Source organism: Pelodiscus sinensis, chromosome 9 (genome assembly GCF_052426305.1).
Source record: "Pelodiscus sinensis isolate ZL-2025 chromosome 9, ASM5242630v1, whole genome shotgun sequence".
Classification (NCBI taxonomy): Eukaryota; Metazoa; Chordata; order Testudines; family Trionychidae; genus Pelodiscus; species Pelodiscus sinensis.
The window spans coordinates 27,224,804-27,243,381 of NC_143060.1; the positions used below are offsets into that span (position 1 = coordinate 27,224,804).

Genomic DNA, 18,578 nt, shown 5'->3' on the forward strand with positions numbered 1-18,578 from the left:
TCCATGGAGACCACCGTCCAGCAACCCCGGCTGCATCCTCCATCCAGCCTGGACCAGGGCTTGGGCGCGCCACATGGGCAGTCTGGGAGCCCATAATTCCTGGCTGTATCCTCCGTGCAGTCCGGGCCAGGGCTTGGGGACGACGTGCCGCATGGGCAGTCCGGGAGCCCATAATTCCCAGCTGCATCCTCCGCGCAGCCCGGGCCATGGCTCGGGGCCGCAGTGCCACACGGGCCAGCTGGGAGGGGGGAACTCCCGGCAGCATGCAGCAGGCAGCCCAGGACAGGGCTCGGGGCTGCGGCGCCGCACAGGGCAGCTGGGAGGGGGGAACTCCCGGCTGCATGCAGCAGGCAGCCCGGGCCAAGGCTCCGGGACGCGGCGCCCCAGAGGTCACACTGAGGCCCGGTATGTTTTTACCGTGGCCCGGTACCGGACCGCGGCCCATAGTTTGGGAAACACTGCTCTAGAGAATAAAAAAGAGACATCCCTCTTCTAAATCGATGATTTAGATGATGGCATAGAGAGTACACTCATTAAGTTTGCAGGTGATATACCAAGCAGGGAGGGTTACAAGTGCTTTGGAGGATAGGGTCATAATCAGGGCTTGACAAATGCACTCGCCCGCGGCGAGTAGATTTTTCCAGCTGGCAAGCGCAGGGGCGGACTGGCCCAGTGGGCCGTTGTGATGGACTGGCTGAAACCTGCCATACGGGCAGTGCAGCCCCATCCAATCCGCCGGCCGGCGAAGGAGAACGCCTCTGGGAAGTGGGAAATGCAGTGATTCTTCCCACCGAGCTGCCTGCGTGCAGCTCCGGCGCGAGGAGGCGGGGCGGGGCGGGACGCCAGGACGCTAGCGTGGCCTGGCCCTGCTGATTTTAAAGGGCCATGGCAGCTCGGCTCTGGCCGCGTGTCCCTGGGAGCTGGCTGCGGTGCACGTCTCCAGTCCTGCCACGACCCCAGCCTCCCTTTGTCTCCGCGTTGCCCGTTCCCCACGCCTTCCCTGCATCCCAGACCCCCTGCTCTCCCTCTTCCCTGCGACCCTTTGGCTCTGCGCCACCCTTACACCCCGCACCCTGCTCCTCCAGATCCCTGCCCCCACAGCTCTGTGCTACCCGTTCCCTGCACTGCCCCTAGACCCCGATCCCTCTGCCCCTCCTATTACCCGCATCCCATTCTCCGTGCCTCCACCACACCCTGCTACCCCCGATCTCTGCATCCCTCTGGCTCTGTGCCTCCCATTCCCCACGACACCCCTGTACTCCCCCACTGTTCTCTGCACCCCTCTGGCTCTGTGCTGTCCCTGCTCCCCCTGTAGGTTGGGAGTGAAGGGTTCTTGCCCATAAGGAGGGGCTATACAGGGCAGGGAAAAGGCTGCTGTGACCCAGCAGCGAGTGAAAGGGAAAGTTCACTTGAAGCGCCTTTGCCTTTATGGAAAAAAACAAATGAAAATGCTATGTGTTATTTATAGGGCTAAAATGCCGGGACAAAAAAGAAAACAAACAAACAAAAACCCATTACAAAATGCAAACGTGTAAAAGACAACAACAAAGGGGGGGGGGGGAAATGTTTTGCTTGGGGCAGCAAAAAACCTAGAGCTGGCCTCTGGGGAGGGGAAGGGGCTGGGCTGGGCTGTGGGGATGGGAAAAATATGGGGAAGGGGCTTGTGCTGAGGGGAGGAGGTCGGTAGAAGAAGAAGAAGAAAGGGGACAGCACCAAGGGACAGGGGTGCAGGAGAGACAAATGCCAGGGGGCCAAGTGCAGACAATGAGGAAAAGGGCAGGAGGGGAGGTGTCAGTGGGAGGGGGGACAGGGTGATGCTGGGAGAGGAGAGGGTAAGGGCACTGGGAGCTAGAGGTGCTGAGAGAAGGCTTGAAAGAAGAGGAGGGCATCAGAAAGGCGGGGATGGAGCAATGCATCTGTGAGGGCACAGGGGCTTGAAGGGAACGAGGGCAGAGGGTGGTGAGGGGGTAGGCATCAGGGAAAAAGAGAGCAAAGGGGGCAGGGACAGTGAGGGAAGGGGGAGGCACCAGAAGGGTGCAGGTGCCAAGGGATTCTGGGGGTGAAGCAGAAGGGCAGACACCTGCAGGGGAGGGACCACCACCAGAGGAGAGAGGCAGGGCAAGTGTGTAGAGGGAGTTTTAGGAGAGGGGATAAGGAGGGGTAGCTCACACGATCAGAGTGGGGCTACTGGAGGAGTGGGCACAGGGCAGAGAGAAGGGCTGGCGGAGGGGGGCTGGTCTCAGGAAGGTTGAGAGCAGTGAGATGGGCAGGAGCAGAGGGTGAGGGATTGGGGGGCAGCAGGCACCAGGGGAGCTGATGGAGCAAGGGGAGGCGACATAGCAGCAGAAAGAAAAGTTAGAGGTTTATAAGATATTTATTAATAACCTGGGTGATATTTATTAATAACTTATTAGTAATTACTGTTCTTATTCTTATTAGGAATTTATGCCATTAAAAACGCACTTTTTGTGGGGGAGGGTGGCAAGTCCCTTTTTTGTCTGGCGAGTAGGGTTTTCCATAATTTGTCAACCTCTGGTCATAATTCAAAATGATCTGGACAGACTAGAGAAATGGTGTGAGGTAAGCAGGATTAAGTTCAATAAGGACAAATGCAAAGTACTCTGCTTAGGAAGGAACAATCCATTTTACATATTCAGAATGGGAAGTGACAGTCTAGGAAGGAGTAATGCAGAAAGGGATCGAGGGGGCATAGTGGACCACAAGTTAAATATGAGTCAACTGTGACGCTGTTGCAAAAAAAAAAAACCAAACATGATTCTGGGATGAATTAAGAGGAGTGTTGTGACCAAGACATGAGAAGTCATTCTTCTGCTCTACTCTGCGCTGATTAGGCCTCAGTTGGAATGTTGTGTCCAGTTCTGGGCACCACATTTTAAGAAAGATGTAGAGAAACTGGAAAAGTTCCAGAGAAGAGCAACAAGAATTATTAAAGGTCTAGAGAACATGACCTATAAAGGAAGACTGAAATAATTGGGCTTGTTTAGTTTAGAAAAGAAAAGACTGATAGGGAACATTATAGCAATTTTTAAATACAGGTTGAACCTCCCCGGTCTGGCACACTTGGGACCTGACCGGTCCCAGATGAGGGAATTTGCCAGACAAAGGGAGGTCTCCTGACACCTGCCCTTCAGCCCACTGCCCCTCCCTGCTGCTGGTTCCTTTGGTCCATCCAAGCTGCCTGCTGGCCAACCAAAGCTCCGGCTCCGTTACATGCCAGGAGGCACATGGCCAGCTGTGTTGCTTCTGCTGGGCTGCCGCAGCCACAGCCAGGTTTCTCCTCCCAGGCTGCTGCATTTGTAGCCCTAGTCCTGCTACCAGGTGCATATGTCCCCAGCTGTTCTTCTTCTGTTGGGCTTCAGAGGCCCAGCTCAGCCTCTCCCTCCCAGGCTACTGCGAGGCAGGCAACCCCAATCATGCTGCCACTGCCGTTCAGACAGCTGTGGACTTGCTGCCACCACCCAGGATATTAAGGCCCCTGGGTGGGACTAGGGCCCACACACCTATTCAGGGGCACCCATAGGGACAATACTTGAACTAATTGCTCATATAGTGCTGACTGTTTCCGCCTAAGTAGCACTAAAACCCAAAACAAAACAGCTAACACAATACATTTTTTCTTTATGCTATAGTTAGCACTTATGGAATTGCCATAGATACCACAGGAATATTTTGTTATTGCAAATGGCAGTAGGTGGTTCATATAAAATATCTGCTCTAGTGAAATATGAGTCACTCTATGAAAGAATTTGAGAATCCTGGTCAAAATACCACTTCTGAAGAATTACAAGTAAAAAGGATAAAAAGACAGGGAATAATCTGAGAATATCAATTACTAGTTTTTACCCGAATAAACATTTCCAATTCAGTCTTCCGTCTTTTTTCAATTTTCTCAGCCTCTATTTGGCAGGTATGACAAACATACAGGTGGTTAACAGCCGGTCCTCCCCCATACCTATAATCATAGTAAATTTCCTGATTAATTTCATGACAAATATTGCATATTTCTCCTCCACACTGCTAATACCCACAAGAATGTCAATACCAGATTCTGTTTCCTTTAATGACAAGCAACAAATACTCAACTGTATAGGGTCAATTTCTTTCTTTTATTGCTATTATCTTAGATAATTCATCTGTAAATTGGGGCAAGGGACATCTCCAAATTTCAATAGGTGTTGAGAGTTATGAAACACTCAGGGATTGGTCACTATGACACATGTAGACTACCATTTATTCTCTACAGTAATATTTACCATAATTGATGGTACTGGCATTTGATCTTTGAAAACAATTCTTTCAGATCTCATTTTGAATAGTTTCTTCTCCTAATGAGAGTTGGCCTATACTGAAGAACAGTAAGTTTTAAAAAAAGGATATTTAAAGAGAAAAATAATCTTTGTTGCTCAGATAATGACCACTACAAAACACACACACACAAACGACCTACCCCCAAAAGTCTTTATGGCTGTACCACAAAAAAGCTAGTAGCAGTTTATTCCCTCTAAATCCAACAGTTTTGAAGGAAGAAACAATATAATTAACAGAAAAAACTTTAAAAAAAATACTTTTGGACATTTCTCCCAGATGAGAATTCAGGCAGCAGTCAGTTATCAACACAATGTTTATTTGCATTCTTAAATGAACAATTTATCTGACAAGCACAGAGTCATTGTGACTGTATTATTTCACTTTTGCTTCTCAAAATTAATAATCACAAAACTAAAATAAACTATGGAGGTGAACTAATAAGACAAATATAACCCTTACACCCATGCCATGCCAGTTAAAAGTTATTTCAAGTTTTCAAACAAAATAGCAACAATGGTATATTTTTAAAATTCATCCACTCACTATATGGCTTAAAGCAGGGACAATCAATTGTTTTTTTGTCAGGGTCCAAATCTCTTGGTCAGATATAGCCACAGTTCAGACTTCAGAGAAAATAACCACCAAATAATAAAAAGTAAATAAAAAGATTTCAGAGTCTGTTCAAAAGTGTCTGGTGGACCACAGTCCACCTACTGACTATCCCACTTAAAGGAGTTATCATCCAAAAGAAAACGTCTCTTCACCTGGTAATTCAGATTCAAAATCCTAATGTAAGCATGTGCGATGTGCCACATTAAAATCTCCACTTCATATACATATGTCACCAAAACCACTTGCAAATATGTCGTCAAGTTATGTCTAAAAATAATATTGGAATGGGGATATTATTATTGGCACTCTCTACCATTGGTCAAGCTTAGATGTTTGAATCAATGTCCACTATTTTGTTCATAGAAGATTATTTCTCCATTTTTTTGTTTACCTTTTCTGCCAAATATTAGCACATAAGAAAGTTATAAGGCCAATGCTGATACCAAAATGCAGGACTTTCAGAACCATTATCTTGGAGACTTAGTGCAACACCGGCTTATAACTTTCTGACTAGAAAATCAGACATGTGACAAAGCCAAGACAGTTGGACTGCTTCTGATCAAATGCCCCATGTCTTGAAAGATAATCTTGAATATTTCCTTTAGCAGAAAAGTCAGTGGAAATGTATACTATAGATAGAGTATTTTAATGTGTTCCATTCCACTGTAAGTCATTGTTTATGGAAGACACACAACCATTTGGATAATCTAATCCTACTTGTAGGATCTGATTTACCTATAAAATAGGGTATTAAAATGGTTAACCAATTAAATGATAGCGTTTAAGCAGTTAACCAAGGTCCTATTGTTACTGTATCAGGCTGTCCCAAACTGAGCCAGGTGTCCACCTTGCCACCGTCTCCTCCCCCGGCATTATAGCATCATTGGGGGAAATCTCTCTCACTCTCGCCTACCCTACCTGATGTGATGTCATTCTGTCATCCCATAGGAAAATGTTTGTATATATAGCGAGAGAGATTCTACCAGCTCCGATTTGTCTCTCATCACTCAACCTATATAGATGTATTTAACTCAGTAAGTCTTAGTTCATGCACTAGTAGTACTTGAAAAAAAAAATCACATTTTATATTAAGGACTATATTCTCTGCCTGTATGTATTTTAGACTGAAGATTATACTGTTTACTTATTAAAAATAAAAGAGAAATGCACTCATTAAAAGGATTATTCCTTCTCAGTAAATTTAGATTTAAGAGGACACAATACGTACACTCTTTAGCACATGGGTCGGCAACTTTTCCAAACCAAAGAGCCAAACTACATCAAATTCAGAACAAGAGTTCAACAAAGAGCCGTATAAGAATGCCCATTTGTATGACTGAAAATATCCAACTTAATATTATTAATAATTGCCATAATGTCTAATAATAGCATAAATGAAACCTTGCACACTCGGACTTTATTTAAAGTGACTTCTGCTGCTGCATCTTTTTGCACAGTTCTCTAAAGTTTATATCATAACTCATCAAATCCAGCTTCATGCATGCATTCAGGCTGTCTTCTGTCAATCTTATGGCAGGGGGCTGGGGATGCAGGGGTGGAAGACTCTGGGATTTGGGTGTATGATGGACTTGGGACACAAAGTTGGGGTGTGTGGGGGTGCAGGAGTATTATGGCAGAGGGCTGGGGATGTGGGGCTGCAGGAGTCTGGGTTGTGATATATAAGGGGCTCAGGGCAGGGGGTTCTTGTGAATGATGGGTTCAGGATTGGTGGGAGTGTATGTAGGAGTGTTATGATGCTGCAGCCAGATGGGGTTGGGCCTCAACTGGGGGCTTGATGGACAGGCTTCATTTTTAAATAAAGTAAAATAGTATTACCAATACAGAAGTTTTCAACATTGTCTTTATGGCAGGAGTGGGAACCTTTTTTGGGTCAGGGGCCACTGATCAACAGAAAATCAGTCAGGGACCACACAAGTGAGAAGCAAAACAAACAAACAAAATTCCCCCAAAGCCTCCCAACCCTCCATCTGAAACACCTCACTCCTGTGGTGCTCCAGCCACATGGAGGGGAATGGAGGACTGAGGTTCAAGACTTCAGGCCAGATTTTCTCTTCTAGGGTTCCAGAGATAGTGGATTTTGTGGACCCCACCTAGGCTCTGGGGTGGGGCCAAAAATGAGGTGTTAAGTGACAGAGCTGCCAGTGAACGGGACAGGGCTGGGGATGCAAGATCTGGGCAGGAGGCAGCATGTAGAAGGTAGTGAGGGTGTGAGGTCTGGGTACAAGGTAGGGTGCAGGAGTAGGCTGCAAGTACGGGTGTCTGGCTAAGGGAGGGCAGGAGCAAGAGACGGGGCAAAAATGGGCTGTGGGCAAGCTGTTTGGCCAGGGGGCAGGCTGTCTGGCTGGAGGCAGGGATATGTGAGGGGATGGGCGGCACTTGTTTTTGCACCATGTCACAGGCACTGTGTAACATGGCCTCCCGCTGCTCCCATTTCCTGGAAGGAAGCCTCCAGGAAGGATTCACAGGGGAAGCCTCCAGGAAGTGTGTCCCAGGGAAAGGAAAGGGGTACTGTAGTGTGCGGAGCCATTTTTGGCTCTGCTTGTTCTCCATATGTCAGATCCAGTGGGGAAGCTCAGGGCTTTCTCCCCCCATGTCCCGCTGCTGCAGGAAGCCAGTGCTGGTGTTTCAATCATATGGGGAGCCATAAGGCTGTAGTGCCAGCACGGGCTCCCTGCTACAGGGGAAGCTGGGGGCTGAGTTGGGGCTCCAGAGCCACATAGATTGCCGACCCCTGCTTTAGTGTGTTTTAAGTAAAGAGCTATCTCCCCAGCCCTATGGAGAGGATGAGAGAACAAATACCACATGACAAATGTTAAGCATGTTGCTTAATAGAGTTCTGGAAGGCATCTGAATACACAAATGAGTGCAGCATAAGAATAAAAGCTGGTCAGGAATTTTCTGCCAATAATTTCCTGAGAGAAAATTTTGATTTTGCAAAATATTGATTTATTTTGTTAGAAAAATCAAAATGAAATATTTTCATTTGGGAATGGTTCACCCAAAATTGAATATTTCATTTTTTCCATTTCAAGAAAACATTAAGCAGCAGTTTCCTATCATAGCACATTGTCTTACGAGATTTGTAATTCTAGCCCCACTTCTCACATATGGGCTAGGCTCACTGGAGGACTGTAATTTCCATAAGGTGACTTAGCTGCATAGTCATGGCTATTCCTTGACTCAGTGCATTATGAGAAATCTATGCTAGCCAGGGATGTGGCCCCGTAAGGGAGAGTGGGATATGGATATTCCCAACTACATCTCCCCTAAGGAAATGCACCACAATGAGAACATGCAGTTACAGTTACACGCAAGGCAGCAGCCAGCTCCCTGGGAGCTGGTGCATGTTGGAAGCCAGCTTTTAAGCTAACTCCCAACACGCACTGGTTGCAACTCTGTTCTGCTGCTTCTGTAACAGAGGCAGCAGTGCAGGGTGGCAGTTGGCTCACCACAAGCCTGAGTGAGAGCCACATGTAACCATTTAGGAAACTGATAAGCTCATGCAGTAACCAATAAGCGCATGTTTTTCAGTTATCTGTTTAAACAGCTACCCTCTTACATCCCTAGTTTAAAACAAAGGAAATATTTCTTCACACAACACGCAGTAACCTGCAGAAATTTTTGTCAGAGAACGTTGCGAAGGCCAAGATGATAACATGGTTAAAAAAATAATTAGATACATTAATGGAGGACATGTCTATTAATGACTACTAGCCAGGAATGGTGACCCTAGCTTCTGTTTGACAAAAGCTGAGAATCCACACCAGACAAGGGATGGCCTGTTAGTTTCATTCCCTCTGGGGCACCTTGCATTGGCCAGTGTCAGGAGACAAGATACTGGGCTAGATGGACATTTGGTCTGATTCTGTATGACTGTTCTTATGTTCTTAATGTTGACGTTACTTGAAACAAAGCATTTCAGCTCATCCCAACAAAGCATTCTGGTTTGAAAAAGTATAAAATGATTTGTTTTGGTCAAAATATTTTGACATTGTAAAAATGTGGTTCAAAATGTGGTTAAAGATGTAACCGTGTAACTACTAGGATTTTCAGTGGTTACACAGTTACATGCACTGCAAGCTCTGCAGTATAAAGTTTAAATAAGCTTTATGATCCAGAGCCTGCAGCGAAGCCTCCCTGGGAGCAGGACCAGCAGGGCCTGCTACCAGCCCTGCTCCGGGGCGGAGGTTCTGCTGCCAGCCCCGCTCCCGGGAAGCCAGTGTGTCACCTGTGGCTGTGCTGGTGGGCCCTGTGAGGCTGGAGCAGTCCCGCCTGGAGTAGGCAGGGAGCTGTTACAGCCCCTATGGTTAACTGGAAGTGGTAAGGCTTACTGGTTAGGGTTAACCTTTGACAATCCTTGTAGTTATACTGACATAAATATGGTTCTGGTCGGTACTGCTTATTTTGCTATTATAAACAGTCTTTACACTAGGGAGTGTGCTGGCGTAGACCTGACCTTAAGCCGCAATTTTAAATTAGTTTAAGTAGTGCCACTTATCTATAGACGAGTCCTCTGAAAGCACTGAAGGCAGTCCAGTCTGGCTTAATTCCACCTTAACATGGTTCCACAACAATCTGAATATTTTTAGTGAGGTTTCTGGTGGATGAAATTGAATTTCATTTGCAAGATGAATTTCAGTTTTCTTCAACTGAAGAAGCCTTTTAGGTTAGCATGGAAAGACTGTTCCACCTAACTGCAGAGCAAGGGCAGTCAATGGATACATTGTGGGCCAAATCTGGAGTGTCAGACACTTCTGAACAGATTCTAAAAATTTGTATTGTATTTATTTAATATCATTCTTGGGGGTTTTATTATTTTCACTGAGAGCTGGACCTTGACTATACCTTAACTACGAACTTTCGATCTTGACAAACAATAATTGACTACCCCTGCTGTAGAGAAAAAAAGCAGCAGGCACTCTCTGCCTAACCGGAAATGCTGACAAGACCCATGACTTAGAGTAAGGATAAGGCTTAGGTAGGGAATGTCTCAGAACATGATATTTTCAAAAGAACTTTGAAGTGTTTTTGCAAAGTAAGGTCCAATCTTCTACAGGCCATCATACTTTGGTCTAATTCTGGTTGTGAGACTTGGTTTTGGGGTGGTTTGTGGGCTGTGATGTACAGTAAGTCAGACTGGATGATCCTTTACAGCCTTAAACTTTATGACTGACTTTGAATGCCTGACTTTCTCCCCATATAGGAGAAAAAGTCAGGAATTCATGGTCAGATCACATTTTCTCCCTGACTCTCAATATGGAGATGAGAAAGTGCTTCCCAGTCTCTCTGTAGGAACCCCAGATAATTACTCAAGGAGGAAATACTTCCTCTGCTGGGAGGAGAATGGCAAGTACAGAAATGAGTGTCTATTAGGGTGGGAGGCACTAAGAAAGGAGGCCTTGGGAGGCAATGGCAAGTTCTGGTGTGCAGAGAAGAAAGAGATGTTGCTTGTATGGATTAAGGGGATGAAAAGACAAACTACATAGAAAAGTGAGAAGCAGATATATGGTGGGGATGTAGGAATACGTTTCCCTTTTTTGCTTGGGGCTATCTACACATCATTATATCCCTTTTCTGCTCGGATACCTGATTTAAAAGATAGAAATTCTTGGAATGTACAACAGAGTCCTCAGTGAACTCAATGGGACTCTAACGCAATTTTGTTGTTTTAAAAAGAACTGGGCTTTACAAGGGTCACTCCTTCAGGAAGTAATCAAATTCAACCTATTAAGAGGAGTACAGCGTATGTACAAAGAAACCTCAGTTACTTTTAAGTAATTCTAGCAGCTGACTGAGGCAAAAACAACAAAACCGAGGGACCAAAAAGCTAGTTCTTTCTATAGCTAAGAAGCTGTGATACAGGCATTTCCTTCAAAATACCTCTTGCAAAGTATGTTTTTCCTGTCATGATTTGTTATTCTGTAGACTAATATACATGGCATTTATTGGTATAATACCCCCATTACCTGCAACATCATTTACTCGAGTTGTCTTATACAAGCTAATTTCCTAAATCTGCTTCTTGTACTCCCTTCTTTCAACTTTGTATCTGGAATTCCATTTTTACACTAACCCCAAGATTTATGAACTCAAGACTTAGCACAAATGCTAGTTCTTAAACCACAGAACAGAACAAGTCAGTTACCTGCTATATAGGGTATCCCATATGTTCTGAGGTAGCATTACAACCAAGTCTTCTACGAAACCAGCCTTATGTGGAAGAACACCTATAAAAGAAGAAAAAGATCTTGCTGTTTTGTTCTTTTTTTCCCCCTGGCTATTATACACAGAGTTCAGGAAAAAGATGACTAATGTTTTAAAAGTTTCTTTAAAATCATGAACTATCTCTTGACCACTTCAAATTAAAACATAAGATATAATATAGTAAATGTGACTTTAAATGACCCATCAAGCTACCAAGTCAAGAGCAGTTTCTCACAAGAGGCCTACTCTTGATAAGAATCACTTAAAACTTTTACTGGAGAATCTGAAGGGAATCACATTAAAGATTTAATTCAGACATATTTGAAAGCTGAAATGGATTGACTGTAAAGGCTTATGTTAAGAATAGTAGTTCCAAAATGTTCTTTAAAATGCAGGATTAAATTTTCATTTAAAATTGTTACTAAGAGCTTCTGCATTACTCAGATAAAAGCCACTGATTGTGTCTTGTCTTAAACTCAATTCCACTTATTACTCATTAAAGCTCATTAGTTATCTTCAGACTTTCCAGATAGTATCAGAAGTCCAAAAAGAGGCTTAAGGATTATGAACAATGAAGTCTCATTTGCAGTTGCTCCTACTTGTTCTGTCAGCACTATATACTAAAAATAGCTACTGTACATAAACAGCATCTTAGCCTCTCTGTGTGGGGAAAACTGATGTTCTGCCATGCATGTGTAAAACAGCAGCATGCCACCTGTTCTGAAAAGAGAAGCCAAACTTTCATAGAAGACCCCTGTCCTGGAAACTGACTGGTGAAACACCAGGGATACCAGCTGTTGCTAGTTAAACCCAACACAACAGAAAGTTGTCCATGCAACCAGGTTCAACCTACTTAGGGCTGCTTTCCCAGCAATACCTGTTCCTACTGCCTGCTGCTGATAACCTGACCTTGCCTGCTCTCTTACACCTGACCCTCATTCCAGGAGTCAGACCACCAATGTCCCAGGCATGACAGTGACATCTGAGCAATGAGAAGGAGGTCTTATAGATCCATTCCATTCTAATAGGCTCAAGTTCTCCTGCTGCAAATGTACACCTCCAAATGGCCACTTTCTCTTTTGCACAGTTACTTGGGAGAGGGTGTTAAGATACTGCATGGTGGTTGCTTACAGAGTTAGGTGTTCAAATAAGGGTGATGTCACACAACACAGCGCTTGTTAATGTCTGGCAGAGGAAACACAATTTTAAAAACTTGTATACAAAATATGCAAGAAAGTGTCCTTAATCATTATAGTTTTCATGTTTGAAATGCTAGTGTGTCTTATCACTTCCAGGCTTCTGAGCACGTTATCCTCAGAAGGCAGTTCCAACAATGGTTTGGGCTACAAGGTGTTGGTCCAAATATTTCTTAGGGGAGAGTAACTATGTAATCAAAGGTATAAAACAATGTCAAATAGAAATGTTTTGAAAACATGCAAACAATATTAGGGTCCTATAGAAAAAACACACACATTAAAGAAAAAATATTATATATAGTTAGATTTGGACAGTTACACACTGATCAGATCTTGACTTAAAATACTTAAAGTAGGTCCCTAATAAAAAATGACAAGATAATAAATAACTTCGGTTTCTGACTAACTGATAAGAGTAAAGAATAAGAAACTGATTACATACAAGTTCCTGTATTAAAAAATCTTGCTGTCTAATAAAATAAGATTTCATTCATTCTGTTTTACTGGTACATTATAAAAGATTGGCAGTCTCACCTCCATGCACACAGAGGAAATCATTATTTGAAATAGGCCCTGGCTCAGCAAAAGTCTTGAATTTATTCAGCCACTGTCGAGAAATATAGAATTGAAGGAGACTTGGTTCCATCATAGTCAACAGACTTGATACCCTTTGCCTCTCTCTTTGTGCTTCTTCGTTGCTCTTCCTATTATGTATGAATTTAAAAAAATCATTAAGCACAGGATGGATCCTTATATGTGGCGCTGATTTAATCTGAATATTGGTTTGGAAACCAGCTTTTTCCTTCACTGAATATCTGGGTTATTACATTTAATACACCTAAAACCCAATTCAAATATCACATTACTATATCATTAAATAATGTTAATTCATATTAAAACAACCAATCCAGTAGAAAAGATGCTCATTTAAATAAACAAGGATTTTAATATGTACTACCAAAATAGAAATATTCCACATGCTTGAGTTTGTATTCTAATTCCGAAGTGTTTATTCTCAACAAGTGCAGTATTCTTACTGACAATATAGTCTATTCCTAAACGGATCACAGAAGCAGTCATTCTGGGTCAGAGCAATGACCCTCTCTTGGCCAGTAGCCTGCATCTAGTGCTTCTGGCAAAGACAAAAATATTGTAAGAATGTATCTACTCATCACTTACTTCTGCTAGAGTTAGTATTCAGCTTTCAGTAGCAAACACACATCCTTTGTTAATTAAAACTAAATGTCAGTATAAAGAATGTAATGTTTAAAATAGAATAGTTTAATAGCTGTAAAACAGTTAAAAGGTAAGAGTCTAATTTCTTGTACCGTTCCAAGTACAGAAGTGATAAAGACTGAGCAAGTCGCTCTTTACACTGTACACTGTCTAAGTTTCAGCAAAATAAAGACACAGTAAAACCCCTGTTGTTCCAGTTCCCAGCTATTAAAGAGTTTCCTGAACTCCCTTTATAGCTCTAACAATCTCAGTCTGTCTGTGTACAGAATCCTCCCTGAATGCATCCTCCTCCGAATAAAAATGAGGTAATCTTAGTTGCCAGTTCTAAAAGACTATTCAAGTTGTAGTAATCTTGCTGAGTTTTCACTGTCTTCAATATGCACATTGTTCTGATCCACCCCTGTGGCTTAATTCTGAAATTTTATAAGCATTTAAACATTTGAGCCATTTCACTTTGTAACTATTACATCAAAAATAAACTGGTGGCAAAGTATTTTCACTAAATCAAAGCAAAACATCTCCACAGTGGCATCTAGTGCTCCTCAATACCCTATTAGAACACATCCAGAAGCCTTCTCACTATGGTAACTCTGCTGCATTATTGCCCTCTTCAGAAGAGTGCAACCTCCTTTTTTTACTTATTCTGAAACTGTTATGCATTTTCTGAGGGCTATTATAAAACAAAAGCATTTCTCCAGCCTAGCTGATTTTGTGGTGATATATACATGACATTAGTTCTGTGTATACTACAGGGTCTCTCCAATAGATGGACATCTGTCTTACTCAACCTCCCTTCTCCATTTCCAAGTATCTCTCAAACTTTATTTAGCAACCTAATTTTAAAAACTGGATGCCAAATGGCCAACTTACAACTGATTCATTTAATTGAGCAAGATTTATACTGATGCTAACTTTACTCCTCCTTTTATTCACTGTCTTACCTGTAGAAGAGAACATAAGCTTCTGCATTCTGTACAGTGGATTCTGGTACTTCTGTGACACTCTGATCATCAAATTCATACCAAAGATTATTTAAATTGTTTCGGCAATAAGCTATATAATGTCCACCTAGAACCAGAAGGTATTAGAAACTGTACTGTGAAACATGCAGCTATGAACAACTAAGTAACAGATCAAGAATACAAAAAATTTGAAGTCTTTTCACCACATTTAATGATATTAACGAAAGGGACTTTTATTGTACAAATCTGGCTTAAGTTCCTTATAACTCTAAGATCAGCTTTTTGTTTCATTCACACCAGCTAAAGGGAAAAGGCAGACATGGTTATATTCTTTCAATATATGCTCTGTTCCCCAAGGGTGCATCCAGACTTCACTTACATCCACACTTCTATTGCGTTCTTTCGAAAGAAAATGGAAAGAACAGAGGGGTTTTTCTGACATTGGTAAACCTTTTAGTTTTCTTTCAAAAGTTTACAATTGAACACTAATATAGCATTGAAACTTTACTATGCAGAAGAAAAATACAGCTTTTCCCCTTTTTTCTTTTAGTAGTGTAGCACGATGAAAGCTTGGTCCCTTTGATTTGTGCCCTGCTTCCTTCTCAAGTCAGTCAGGTTGATACAAACCAGTGCTCTTTACGTACAGCTGTTTCCCACCACTACCTTACTATCTCCATACAGGTTTATGCCAAACTTCACCAGCAGCAGGGCAGAGTCTCTCAGCCCTCTCTATGCCCTGTCTTTCTCTTCCCTCCTCCTCCTTCCTGGCTTCCTTTCTCTCAGCATTCTAGCCCTTGGCTCATTAGGATGGCAGCCGTTTCCCATTGCCAGGCAGACACAGAGCTGTTCAGTCAGCCCCATGGGTGCTGAAATGGCAGGGACTAATTAACTCAGCACTCTGTCACTAGTTTCTGTTATCCTGTATTATAGCTGCTTTTTATTTTCTCTGCTACTGTGTGATTTTGTACTTCTGTATCCAAAGGTGTCTGGTTGACTAGTGAGTTGGTAACTGGTGTTCATAACTCAGTTCTACTGCCCCTCTTCCCATGTCATGTTGCCAGAGTTTATAAGAGAGGCACTGGAACTCTTTTAGCCAAACAAGGAAGAACTACAGGTTGAACTTCTGTAAACTGGGACACTTTGGTCCAGCAACACCCGTGGCCTAGCAGGACAATCTATGTTCCTGGACCAGAGAGCCTCGGCAGCCCAGCAGCAGGGAGGGCCAACAGCTGGGAACCCTGCTAAGGCCAGGAGCCCTGCTGTGGTGGTGGCAACAGGGCCAGCAGCCCTTGCAAACCGAAGGGCAGGAGGGTTGGCATTGACTTCCCCTGTTCCAGCAAACTCACTTATTTGTGACTGACCAGGTCCTTAGGGTGCCAGACCTGGGAGGTCCAACCTGTACTGGGAGAATATTAATCATAAGGGGAACTTGCAGTGCACTTCCCCCCTTTGACAATGACTTTGAAGATCAGCTAATTCTCTAGAAATGCCACAAAGTCCATCTTTTATTCACAGACCTTTGTGGAGAAAGGGGCTTATTTTATTATTTCCATTGTATTTGCTTGTCATGTTGCTAGGTGGGATGAGCAGTCCTTTACATTATATCATTAATTGTAATGTGTATTTGAATTTATGTACCAGGCAGGACAGGATGGTTAACTAGAGAGGTTTTGTAAGGTCACAGGATTGGTTGATTTATTTCTCTAAAAACTGTATAAGACTCCTAAATAACATTCCAAAATGTACGTCAAAACTCACTTAAAAAAAACAACTAAACAGAACATGTACTAGCCTTTTGCTAGAATCAACAGTAAGACTAGTCAATTTTGGAATTAATATTACCCCCACCATTGTTTATTTTTATCTTACAGACCAATAAATCTAAATGGAACCATTAATCCTACATCTATTTCCATAAAGCAAAGTGTGCCATGAACATCTGTCACCACGTTTGCAGTCTGAAACAACAAGCATATACTTACTGCTGGCAGTTCCATGGTGGCAGATGACAGACAAGAGATCATATGTCACAATCTGTGCTGGACTGTCCTTAGCAACAAAAGGCTGAAGATCAAGTCCTTCCAGAGGAAAGGATACATGGGTACCAATTTTTGTGGAAAACATGAGCTCATGTCTGAATCTTTTGAGATGAATGCACAATATCTGTAACAAGGATTAACATAATTTATTAAAAACTAATTGACGTGTACTTTTCTATTAAGCAACTATAGATAGAGGCCCTATTGCCATCCTCCCCAACTCTGTTAAAATCGTAAGGATTCCTATGGGCCCTAGTACAAGCAACTGGAATCAATTTATTCTGCAGCAGGAGACAGGACTCCTCCACATTTATTTTAAATTAGTTATATTTGTGGATCCCAAATATGTTTTCAGGATTTCCCCAAAGATTAATCTTCATGAGCCTTCATGGGCAAAACCCACTTCCTCAAATGGGAGTGTTTTTTTCCCATGAAAGCTCATGATGCTATGATTGATAGATAGATAAGGTAGATAGGTAAATAGTTTTTGTTAGTCTCTAAGGAGCTACAAGATTACTTGTTGCTTCAATGAAGGGCAATGCTCTTTCTCTACTGAATTTAACTACTTGTACAAGGCTGTCACCAGGCAAATTCCTTCCTGATTGTTGCAGACATCAGCTGATGCTCTGAAGTACAAGATTTAATTACCTTTACCATGCTACAAATATAACAGGTCAGAAACATTTCCAACTCAATTGCAGTATTTAACTCTATGCCCTCCAGCAGAAATGAATTCCACAGGCTGGCTACAGAACTGTAGGAAAAATATTCTAACTTCACCTTTCATTTTATCTCTTGTTCACTTTCTTGTAAAGTACTTGACAAAATGTGATTGGACATGATCAGGTTTCTTAGGAATGCATAGGAATGTTAACATGTTGCTAAATTTTAATTTTTTTAACATTCAATATCCAATCTACTTTCTATGCAACTCATGTGACCTTGTCACATTCCCAACCAGGCAGAAGAAATATTTTGAACGTGTGTGATTACAATACCTCAGGAAATTTTTGCACTTTGCAGAACTTCACTCCGTTTCTTAGTCTAAGCAATGAAGAAAAAATATTATTTAGTTTTATAAGTGTTTCACCTCCTGCGACAACTCAGGAAAAACAAGTCTTAGAGTTATGCATTACATTAATTAACCTGAAATATTTCTGGAATGCAGACTAGAGTTACTTAGCTAAAGTGGTATGAATAATGAAATCATGAAGCAAAGTGAATCTGTTCTACTGAATAATTCAAAGCAGTAACTATGTATGTGTCTATAAGTTCTATTTAGCCAATGGCTTTTCTTAACATGGAACAAATTATGAAATACAGCTTTTGCTAAGTAAGTTTATTCTTGAAGAAAAATCAGCTACAGCAAAGTATCTATGAGTAATTATACTGGAGTGCTAATATGCACTCCATTTCCACCGAAGGCTATGAACATTTTGGAAGAGTCTCTGTAGTTTACTGTTCCCGTACTATATTCAAATTATATTCTGATGCTTGTACAAGACAACAGTGTTACTGTGTAACTGCTATAGTCAGACAATGTTACATTACATTATTTTGATAATAATTTAGACTGCATTACAATTAAGGACTTATAGTAATACAAAGAATTGGTATATCTAGATGAAGTATTTCTTTATAATTGCAATATGGTTGACTCAACCATAAAACACTTCCTGCCAGATGCACCTTCATTGCTATTAGACTTTTGACAGGTATTGGACAAGCTTATATAACAAAAAACTACTAATTAAAAATACCAAAAATACAGGAGCCTCATCCATGAAAGTCACTGTGTGATGCATTTATTTCAACACACATAAAACTTCGGTAGCAACAGTTAATGTGCTGATCAAGACTGAAGTTTACAAAGCAAAAGTAAGGTAAAACATTACTTACTTTTTACACTTTTCACAACTGTACATATTATCACCTGTAGATATTATGGGGAGAAAACAGCCATTATTCCCTAAACACAA

The 18,578-nt window shown here is 42.2% G+C and overlaps 1 protein-coding gene across 7 annotated transcripts in view; it reads right to left on the minus strand.

Annotated features, from left to right (window-relative positions):
- USP33 (ubiquitin specific peptidase 33) overlaps positions 1–18,578 on the minus strand; it is a 106,245-nt gene that overhangs the window by 12,161 nt on the left and 75,506 nt on the right. For 6 of the 7 annotated variants that reach the window (XM_006129575.5, XM_075936302.2, XM_075936303.2 and 3 more), the window contains 7 exons: positions 18,499–18,532; positions 17,598–17,643; positions 16,543–16,723; positions 14,540–14,666; positions 12,897–13,066; positions 11,108–11,189; positions 3,865–3,973 (listed from right to left, as the gene is read on the minus strand). In XM_006129575.5, coding sequence (XP_006129637.2) covers positions 3,865–3,973; positions 11,108–11,189; positions 12,897–13,066; positions 14,540–14,666; positions 16,543–16,723; positions 17,598–17,643; positions 18,499–18,532 — 749 coding nt within the window. The remainder of the gene's footprint in view (positions 1–3,864; positions 3,974–11,107; positions 11,190–12,896; positions 13,067–14,539; positions 14,667–16,542; positions 16,724–17,597; positions 17,644–18,498; positions 18,533–18,578) is intronic. The other variant, XR_012905932.2, reaches the window with a different exon arrangement.